Genomic DNA, 10,779 nt, shown 5'->3' with positions numbered 1-10,779 from the left:
TTTATATAGCGCTTTTACAATTTTCATTGTTACAAAGCAGCTGTACATGAGACATATTGACTATAAGCAAAATAATTAAAGTTGTTCCTGCAAAAACAAGAAAAGGTTGAAAACACAGAAGACAGACATACCCACATACAAAACACTCCACACACACAATATGCACACGTACTAACACACATAGACATAGAGACACACACACGGATGCGCACGCACGCACGCACACACACACAACACACACACACACACACGTACGTACACAGACAAGTACGCACACACACACGCTCAGTGAGAGCACACATTTAGGATAAAGGAGAGAGAAGCACAGGTCAAATATAACAGACTATAAATTCCTATACGCAATATTAATTAAGTAAAACTTTAAAATTCTAAAGCAGCCCCCCCGGTCAGGCAGAAACGGTGGCGAGGAACCCAAAACTCTAATCGAGAAAAAAAACCTCGGGAGAACCCAGGCCCAACCAAGGGATTCCAGTTCCCCTATGGCAAAAGCTGCTGCCTCTGCACAAGCTCCAGAGAGCTTGCACAACAAGGCTAAATAAAATAAATAAACTTAATAATAAAATAAATTATAGTTTAAGATTATCATGAATAATCTAATAGCATTTGAAATTTTGTGGTGAAGACATGTCAAGAGACCGCGTCCTTCTTTATCCAGCTCTATCATCTCAGCTCTTGTCAGGTCCCCACTTCCCATTCTCCGCTCTACCATCAGGTCAGGCCATGAACTGCATCCTGCTCGCTGTGGTAACCTTGGAACAATGAGACAAGACTGGCTGAGAGTAGAGTACTGTTCTGTACTCTTTGATGCAACAAGTACATCAGTTGTGTTTTTGGTTCCGGTTGATCTAACTAATGCAGCCTAAACCCTCTGAAGATTTATATTATGGAAGAGTAGTGTATGCAAGATTAAAAAGATGCGTCTTTAGTCTAGATTTAAACTGACAGAGTGTGTCTGCCTCCCGGACAGTGCAGGGAAGACTATTCCAAAGTTTAGGCGCTAGATAGGAAAAGGATCTACCACCTGCACTTGATTTTGAAATTCTAGGTATTACCAACTGACAGGACGCCTGAGAGCGTAATGCACGTGAAGGACTGTAATACAAAAGGAGTTCATTCAAGTACTGAGGAGCTAAACCATGTAAGGCTTTATAGGTAATAAGCAAGATTTTAAAGTTAACGCGATGCTTTATAGGTAACCAGTGCAAGGTTGACAGAACCGGGCTAATATGTTCATACTTTTTTGTACGTGTAAGAACTCGAGCTGCCGCGTTTTGGACCAATTGGAGTTTTTGTAATAAGCCTGCAGGGCAACCACCTAACAGTGCATTACAGTAGTCTAGTCTTGATGTCATGAATGCATGAATTAACTTCTCTGCATCTGACATTGACAGCATATGACGTAGTTTAGATATATTCTTAAGATGGAAAAACGCAATTTTACAGGTGTTGGCGACGTGGCTCTCAAATGACAGATTACTATCGAATAGAACGCCAAGATTCTTTGCTGACGACGAGGGTTTTATGGAACATCCGTCAATAGTTAAACAGTATTCTTGGTTGTTACTTATAGCAGTTTTCGGTCCAATAAGTAACACTTCCGTTTTGTCCGAGTTCAGTAATAAAAAGTTGTTACTCATCCAGTTTTTTATATCGACTATGCATTCCATTATTCGATGGAACTGCTGTGTTTCATGAGGCTTCGAGGAAATATAAAGTTGAGTATCATCAGCATAACAGTGAAAGCTAACTCCGTGTCGCTTTATTATATCTCCTAGAGGTAGCATGTATAATGCGAAGAGCAGAGGCCCTAAGACTGAGCCCTGTGGTACACCGTACTGGACTTGCGATTTGCGTGACACCTCATTGTTTATTGCTACAAATTGAAAACGGTCGGATAAATAAGATTTAAACCATTTCAAAGCTATTCCCTTAATGCCGACATAATTTTCGAGTCTATGTAGGAGTGTGCTGTGGTCAATGGTATCGAATGCAGCACTAAGGTCTAGCAGCACCAATAACGAGATACAACCTCGGTCAGACGCCAATAGCAGATCATTTGTAACTCTGATCAAAGCAGTCTCTGTACTGTGACATGCTCTAAATCCAGACTGGAATTCTTCATTGATGTCATTCCTTTGGAGGAAGGAGCATAATTGAGTTGAAACTACTTTTTCCAGAACTTTAGATATGAAAGGTAGATTCGATATAGGCCTGTAGTTCCTTAGTTCTCTAGGGTCGAGTTGGGGTTTTTTGACAAGGGGCCTTATAACAGCCACCTTATATGCTTTAGGCACATGTCCTAATGTCAGAGATGAGTTAATAATACCAAGAAGAGGATCTATAATTTCTGGGAGCATCTCTTTCAGTAGATTTGTAGGTATAGGGTCTAGTATGCATGTTGTTGATTTAGATGATCTAATAATTTTAGACAGCTCATCTTGATCTACGGTATAAAATAATTGCATTTTCTCCTTAAGGGCGCTGTAGTTAGTTTGTTCAGCGGGTTTCACTTCTGATTGCATTGTTATAATTTTTTCTCTAATATCTTGGATTTTATATGTGAAGTAGTTCATAAATTCATCACTGCTATGCTGATATACAGGATCAGAAGTCACTGACGATTTATTTTTTGTTAATTTAGCCACCGTGTTAAATAAAAACCTAGGGTTGTGCTGGTTTTCTTCTATTAGTGATGAAAAGTAGGCGGATCTAGAAGTTATTAGGGCTTTCCTGTATTTTCGAATACTATCCTTCCATGCTGTACGAAATACCTCTAATTTAGTTTTCTTAAAGTTGCGCTCCATTTTTCGGGCCGCTTTCTTTAGAGCCTGAGTGTGTTCATTATACCACGGTGTGGGGCTGCCATTTTTAATCTTCTTTAAACGTAGTGGAGCAACTTTGTCTAGCGTTACCGAGAAGGTGGAATTAAAATTTTCAGTGGTAATGTCAAGATCTTCAACGTTATTTCTCATGATTTGAGACAATTCGGGCAGATTATCGAGAAACGCATCTTTGGTAGTTGAAGTTATTGTTCTACCATATTTGTAACAATGAGTTTTATTTGCAGCCGTAGGCCAGTGAAGCAAACATAATACCAGATAATGATCCGAAATGTCTTCACTCTGCTGAAGGATTTTAACGTCGTCCACATTTATACCGTAAGACAGTATTAAATCTAAAGTATGATTACGAAGGTGAGTGGGTCCTGACACATGTTGACTAATGCCCATGGAGTTAAGAGTGTCTTTGAAAGCCATTCCTAAGGCATCTGTAACGTTATCTACGTGGATGTTAAAGTCACCAACGACAAGGAGTCTATCTGCGGCCAGTACTAGTTCTGATAAGAACCCACCAAATTCTTTAATAAAATCTGTGTGGTGCCCTGGAGGCCTATATACAATAGCTAGAATCAATTTAAAAAGTGTTTTATCTTTAGTATTAGGTGTTGAAACATGAAGAACCATGACTTCAAAAGAATTATATTTAGAGTTCGACTTCTGGGAAATGCTAAGAGAGTTATTGTCAACAATATCTGTCAACAACACTATTATTAGGTCAAGAAAACACTTGCAATATATTGTTGTTGACGTCAAATACTGTGTGTCAGATCAAACGCAAAAGTAGTTGGTGAACATTTATTGTCAGAAAACTGACAATAAAGAGCAATGCCAACAATAAAGAAACGAGTGTCACATTAACACATTTGCATATTGTGGGGCTATGCATAAGAATATTCATTCTTTCTGATGTTATAATATAGGTAATTTTTGCTTAGATCACTAGACAACTTCTGCCCAAAGTAATGTCTTCATCCAATGTCAAAGAACCCTCCCCCAATCGTGAGCTAACGTCAGTAACTAGCGGAGATTTTAAGCATGTCACAATACCCACACTTGCGGGGTACATGCCATGCGCAAGAAAAGAAGTGCAAAAAATGTACTCAAAACACTAGATTCAGACTATATTCAATATGGTCTAAAGCAATATTAAGGATAAGTGTATTCATTATCAAGTTTAGGAACAAACTTGCCCTGTCTCCAGTTGTGAAATAACATCTAATATAACAAATAACATTTGATACTATATTATCAAATATACGTAATTATGTAATCACAAGTTCTACACATACAGTAGTGACCAAAAGTGATGTCAATTGTCTGGACAATTGACATTTTCATTCTTTATTCAAATACATAACTAAAGATGTACGATATTAAAAATTTCAAATATGTTTCTTGTTATGCCTAATTGTGCTTGCAGTGTAAACTGAAGCTCAGGTTAAGAAAGAAAGGCATTACATTTCCGACCGACTAACATTACATTATACTTAACAATTGTTTTGGAGTATGTGCAATCCTGGGATCGAACCCCTGACCTCAGCGTTGCTAGCGCCATGCTCTAACCACTGAGCTACAGGAAAGCCATTCAAAATTATGAGACATATGAGAACAAAACACTAAATCAAGGGCCAGAAAATGGCAACACAATTTTACTTCAAGAGAGGATCAATAAATATTCATATAAATAACTGATAAAACTGTACTCAGTGTTTGTTGTAGTTTGCCTTTTTGCCCCCAAAAATTGCGCATAAATACATGAATCGTTTAGTGTTTTGTCTGTTCTGTACCATAGATCTCATATTTTGATGGTTACTTTAATCAAATCTGAGGAGGCATTTAAATTAAGTATTGTACAAATACGCCTCTGGGCATCCCTTTCGGCCGATGAAGTCCTGCGGATTTTAGGTCCATTTGAAAACTTTGGCTAACTACAGAAAACAGTTTCATAAAGTAATTTGTGTTTTTTTTTCGAGCAGAGTGTCATTTTGCTTTTTAATTTTGTAGCATTTGTCTGTTTTTAAAATGATTTTCGATTAGCGTTTGTCACAGCCACACTGAACGCTGATATTCTGCCCACACAGCCAACAGCAGAAGTGTTCCTTATGCCAGACACGCCCATCAGCCTCCTGATGAAACATCTCTGAGAAGATCAGCTACACATAAAAGCAAGAGTGAGAAAATCAATTAGGGTATCAATTAAACAGGCCTCAAGCTCTCTTGTTGGATGAGCCACGTTTGAAATAGTTGCAAATTGCTAATAAACACATCAGTGACTGTACAATCTATATTAATGTGACGTTGCAGTCTTTATCAGTAGTTCACCTCATCACAGCCCAGGCAGCGAGGCCTGATCCTCTGGCAGTAATGGCGTCCACATAGCAGTGCTCCTTCCTTCCAGAAGTAGATCAGGTCTACCAGAGCCTCACCACACTCACAACACACAAAGCAGGTGGGATGCCACAGTCTTTCATACCCTGCTCTGTCTGCATACACCACTGGACTGTCCGCAGCTGCCAACTTCCCACAACCACTACAGCACTAAGAAACAAAGTAAACATGAGAAGAATTGAAATGGGGAGGGGACAAACTGTTTTATGTACCAGATGTTTATACATAATCCACAAGACACAATAATAACTGAATTCAAAGTATCTTCCTTTGTGTTACGCCCTTTTCACACAGAATCCTGGAAAATACACGGAAAATGTGTCCAGAAATTTGTCCCAGGATCGTTAGATTTTGTTCATTCACACTGACAGTGATTTTCTGGAATCTGTGCGTGCATTCTGTAAGGGTGGTTCCACTATAGTGGTTCAGGCTATAGGGATGTCGAAATGACTAAAGAAACGTTAACAGCAAGATGGTATTAAACTGTGTATTTCTTGTCAATTTCCACCCTTCTGCAACATATACCAACAACAGAAATAAGTGCAGTGATTATAGCTATATATGTGGGAGAATGTTTAAATATTAACATTAAACCAACACTAGTCTGCATATTTGTAAATGAAAGTATTTGATAACAGACTTAAATTGATGTTACATGTAAAATGGTTACAAAGTAAATGTATAAAATTGTAAATAATACAACTATTGTCCAAATGTATGTGATATTACCTGAGATGATAGAAAAGAAAAGACAAAGTATAGAAGAAGAATAAGAGCCAGAGCTCCCGGAGAGGAGCTTCCAGCAAGGAGACAAGAGAAAAGTACCTAGAGCTTATCTTACATTTCCTTTTTATACTTTCCTTGACCGTGTGACTAAACTAACATGATACAATCAAATTTACCAATCAGGGCCACCTTTAACCCCCACTGTACTGGACCCACAATAAACAAACATCTGGGACAATAGTGGTTTATCACCATGCTGAGTGCTGACCCCTATGATCTTTAGAAGAGCAAATGGTGTCTTTTGGGAAGAAAGAGGGGGTTGTGGCACAGCAATAAATTCCTGTTATTTTTTGCAACCCTACAGTTCACACACATCCCGTAAAGACACGTGACGTAATATAGCAATGTAATGTTATGTGCATTTTTTGTCATGAAAATAGAGTTGATCACGGTGAAAGATATTTCCTTGCTGTGTTTTTAGGTGGCTAAATAGCGCAATTTGTTATTACTGCCTTCCTTTATTTAGTGCCAAATAGGCCTAAATATTATCTCTTTTTTTGGTTATTATTCTGTAGCATATATTGTTGCCTTTTGCAAATGACAAAGATGTCAATTTTAAAACAAACTTTTTTATTTATAATTTTCATTGGTAAATACAGAAAGAATTAAGCTAAATTAACGGGATTAAGCTAAATATAAGATAAATATAAAATGTCATATGAAAACAAATAAAAGCCAATTGTTCAGGCTTGTGCAGTGCAAATTTACACAGCCTTTAATTAAAAAATATAACGAAATGCCGAGAAGTTTAAATTAGCCAGTATTTTTGCAACATAGCTGTGCTGCTCTTAGACATCAAAATTGTATTATTTTGCCTTTGTGTCTACCGAGACATTTATTTTGAAATCGTAATCTAATCTCGCAGAAGTGCGCATGTTCTAGAGCGTTCAGAAAATGAGAGAGGGACGAAGATGACGCAGCACAACTCATATATGCAATCTTTTAACAGTTTATCCTTAGAAAACATTTTACTGTAAGTAATTTGTTGTAACACGTTGTTGTGTATCTTTGATTGTAACAAGTGATTTAGCTGACTTTAATGTTAAAACATTGAGTACTGTGATCAAAGAGAATAATTGCAAATAAGAGCAAACTATTGACTGTAATCAAACAGCATTACTGCATTTATGTTTTCCTGTAATGTTTATTTACACGTTTCATTTTCTGTATTTGCAGTTTTACAGTAAAGATTAATCACCAAGAAAAGTACGCCTTGGGATTTTATTCTAAATGTTCGCTATCTGTCTAGTGGATCACAGTCACATTCTATGAGGGCAAAATAGTAAAAAGTCATCGTCACAGCGGGATAAGCTTAACAAGATCACTGCATAAACAGCTCATGATACTGCGGTCTTCCAAAACAGTTCCTCCTCCTGAAGATAAAGTGCAACTCACAATGGAGCAACAACAAAAAGCAAGCGATCAACCAACTGACGAAGGGGAGCATATAAAGAAATTCCCAGAGCCTCTTCAGCAGATGGAAACACAATCTCGATCTTCCAGGTCATCATCAGAAGGTCCAGCACACGCTCAAATCGCCTTTGCAGAGAGAGAAGCAAAGATGATAAAACAAAAATCGGAACTTGAAGCAAGCATGTTAAAGCAAAAAGCAGACTTGGATGCAAGTTTACACATCTTACAAGTTGAACGTGCAGCAGCAGTCGCTTCAGCCGAAGCAGCAGCATATGAGGATGCGGAGGAAGAATGTGAAAGTGACGAACTTCATGTAAAACCATTTCCTGACCTGCAACCAAGCAATGTTGCTCAGCATACCTGTGAGTATGTACAACAGCACTCACGAGAATCTTTCACAGAACTCCTATTCAATGACGAGCCGTTAGAAACCAAAGTTAAGTCACCATTGCCTTCATTTGCGGCTGGTGTTGATTATACTCTGCTGGTGCCACCTGCAGGCATAGACAATCAGTGTTTCAGAAGTCAAAAGAATGGTGCTGTAAAGAAAGAAACAGAAAATGAGACTGATGTGAAACAAACATCATTTCGGCATTCTTTACCATATGTACCAGAAACACAAGTTACATCAGATCTAACAAAATATCTGATTAGACGTGAAATGTTCAGCTCTGGTCTTTTGAAATTTGATGACTGCCCAGAGAACTATTGGGCATGGAAAGCTTCTTTTGTTAACTCAACTAGAGAACTGAATCTAACAGCCAGAGCGGAGTTGGATTTAATGGTAAAATGGCTAGGAAAAGACTGCTGAACAAGTAAAAAGAATAAGATCTGTGCGTTTTCTTAATGCGACAGCAGCAATTAGTATGGCTTGGAAGCGCTTAGAGGAGTGCTATGGAGCGCCTGAAGTGATTGAAAACGCACTTCTAAAGAAAATGGAAAATCTACCAAAACTGTCAAACAAGGACAACCAAAAATTTAGAGAATTAGGAGATATTCTTCTTGAACTGGAGTGTGCAAAGGCTGATGGGTACCTTACGGGTCTTGCCTATCTCGATACTCCACGTGGGGTTAATCCAATAGTGGATAAATTACCCACAAGCCTCCAAGACAGATGGGTAGTTCAGGGGTCCAAATACAAGGAAGATTATCAGGTAGCATTCCCTCCCTTTGCCTTTTTCTCACAATTTGTGAGAAATCAAACAAAAATAAGGAATGGCCCCAATTTCTCATTCTCCACTTCTAGTACTCAACTAACATCAAACGAACATAACAAATTCAGCGGAAAGAGCGCTATAACTGTACATCGAACAGAGGTGCTATTCTCAGACATTAGACCAGCAGTATAAACAGCCTCAGAAACGAATTGAAAGCCCTGATCGGCAATGCCCTATTCACCTGAAGCCTCACCCTCTCAAAAAGTGTAGAGTCTTTAGAGAGAAGTCGTTAGAGGACCGCAAATGCTTTCTAAAAGAAAATCATATATGCTTCAGATGTTGTGACTCGACCAAGCCATATTGCAAACAATTGTAAAACACCAATCAGATGATCTAATTGCAATAGCGAATGACATGTTGTGGCTTTGCACCCAGATTCAACAGTTTTGATTCCAGAAAAGCCTGTTGAGGAGAAAAAACAATGCGGGGAGCAGACTGATACCTCACTCAGTTGTTACTTCAAAATCCACAGAGATATGTGGTGAGTCCAGTCATCCAAGATCATGTTCTAAAATTTGTTTGGTGACAGTGTATCCTGCTGGCAAAAGAGAAAAAGCAGTCCGGGTTTATGCTGTCTTGGATGAACAAAGTAACAGATCCTTAGCCAAGACAGAGTTTTTCAATCTTTTTGAGGCAAAGCCAGCTTCTCCCCATACACTATTAAGACCTGTGCTGGGGTAAATCAGACTTCTGGACAGAGAGCCATCAACTTTATGGTAGAATATATAGATGAATGGACTAAACTTTCACTGCCAACCTTGATAGAGTGTGATATGCTGCCAGATGATAGAACAGAGATTCCCTCTCCGGATGTCCCTCTCAGTATTACCCGCATCTACGGCCTGTTGCAAATCAAATCCCTGCGGTTGATCCTGATGCTACCATTCTCTTACTTTTAGGAAGAGACATTCTGAGGCTGCACAAAGTTAGAGAGCAAATTAACGGACCCAACGATGCTCTATATGCTGGAGCGACTGGATCTCGGATGGGTGATAGTTGGGGAAGTATGCTTGGGAACAGAGCATCGTCCTTTGAGTTTGAATGTCTACCGAACACATGTGCTCAGTAACAGTCGCATATCATACCTCATTCCATGTCCAAAACAGATTCAAGTGAAGGAATGTGTAGATGGAACACCAAAGCAACACTCCATGTTACCAGATAACAATGGGAAATACAGTGTGAGGAAAACGTCTTGGTTACGGATGTAACCTCTGTTCCCTGATGGAGGGAACGAGACGTTGTGTCAAACCGATAGATGGGGTTTGACTTGAGAACCTATCATATTCTGACTAGTTTTGAAAAGGCCAATGAAATTGGCGAATGAAATTTGCATACCGGACTCCGCCCTGGATATCCGGTATAAAAGGAAGATGGCGTGATGCATTCATTCACCTTTTGGAATCCTGAGAGCATCCCTCTACCGCTGCCGCGGACGGCCAGCGTTGTGGCATGAAGGACACAACGTCTCGCTCCCTCCATCAGGGAACAGAGATTACATCTGTAACCAAGACGTTCCCTTCCTCTCGGTCTCTCTGCGGTTCCTATGGAAAACGCCACGGCGCTGTGCCACGTCACAATCTCTAGCGAAGCTGACTGGCCTGGGCATGTCAGACGTGAGCGCTAGCGCAAAATTGTAACTGTCCAGTGGAGAGGAAGGGGTTCCCAGAGCTTTGGAAGGTGGGGAGCCCCTGCCCCCGGCCATCACGGGCAGAGGGCCTTGTTTCTCTAAAAGCAAGAAGCCGCCTGGCACCATAAGGGCCACTGGGGAAGCGTTATTTCCTCACTGAGGAAACGCACTACAGAGACCACTTGTCAGGGATTGCGTGGAGGAAGAACCCAAGTGCAGGCAGGGGGGATTAAGGGTTAACAGAGATTTTATTTTAACAAAGAAACAAAACACAAAACAAAAACCCACGCGGGGGTCAAACACAGGCACAATAAAACAATATACAAGAACAGAACGAGGACTCACTAAACACTAAACTGGACTAAACAACACTTGGCAAAAACTAGACTAAACACTTACTACAGGACTGGGGATACACAGCAAACAGGAACACGGAGTACATGGAACGAAACCAAAGACACCATCAACACGGGTAAGCATAACA

The 10,779-nt window shown here is 39.7% G+C and overlaps 1 protein-coding gene across 1 annotated transcript in view; it reads right to left on the bottom strand.

Moving 5' to 3' along the window:
• Positions 1-4,137: 4,137 nt before the first annotated feature.
• The window catches only part of lmcd1 (LIM and cysteine-rich domains 1), an 84,063-nt gene continuing 77,421 nt past the window's right edge, over positions 4,138-10,779 (bottom strand). Inside the window, exons 5-6 of the mRNA XM_057325848.1 lie at positions 5,184-5,399; positions 4,138-5,014 (exon numbers count right to left, since the gene is read on the bottom strand). Of these exons, the coding sequence (XP_057181831.1) occupies positions 4,895-5,014; positions 5,184-5,399 (336 nt within the window). The 3' untranslated portion in view covers positions 4,138-4,894. The remainder of the gene's footprint in view (positions 5,015-5,183; positions 5,400-10,779) is intronic.

The sequence above is a fragment of the Triplophysa rosa genome, linkage group LG25 (assembly GCF_024868665.1).
Source record: "Triplophysa rosa linkage group LG25, Trosa_1v2, whole genome shotgun sequence".
NCBI lineage: Eukaryota > Metazoa > Chordata > Actinopteri > Cypriniformes > Nemacheilidae > Triplophysa > Triplophysa rosa.
The sequence above is the reverse complement of the archived record's forward strand: the minus strand, read 5'-3'. Positions and strand labels throughout refer to the sequence as shown.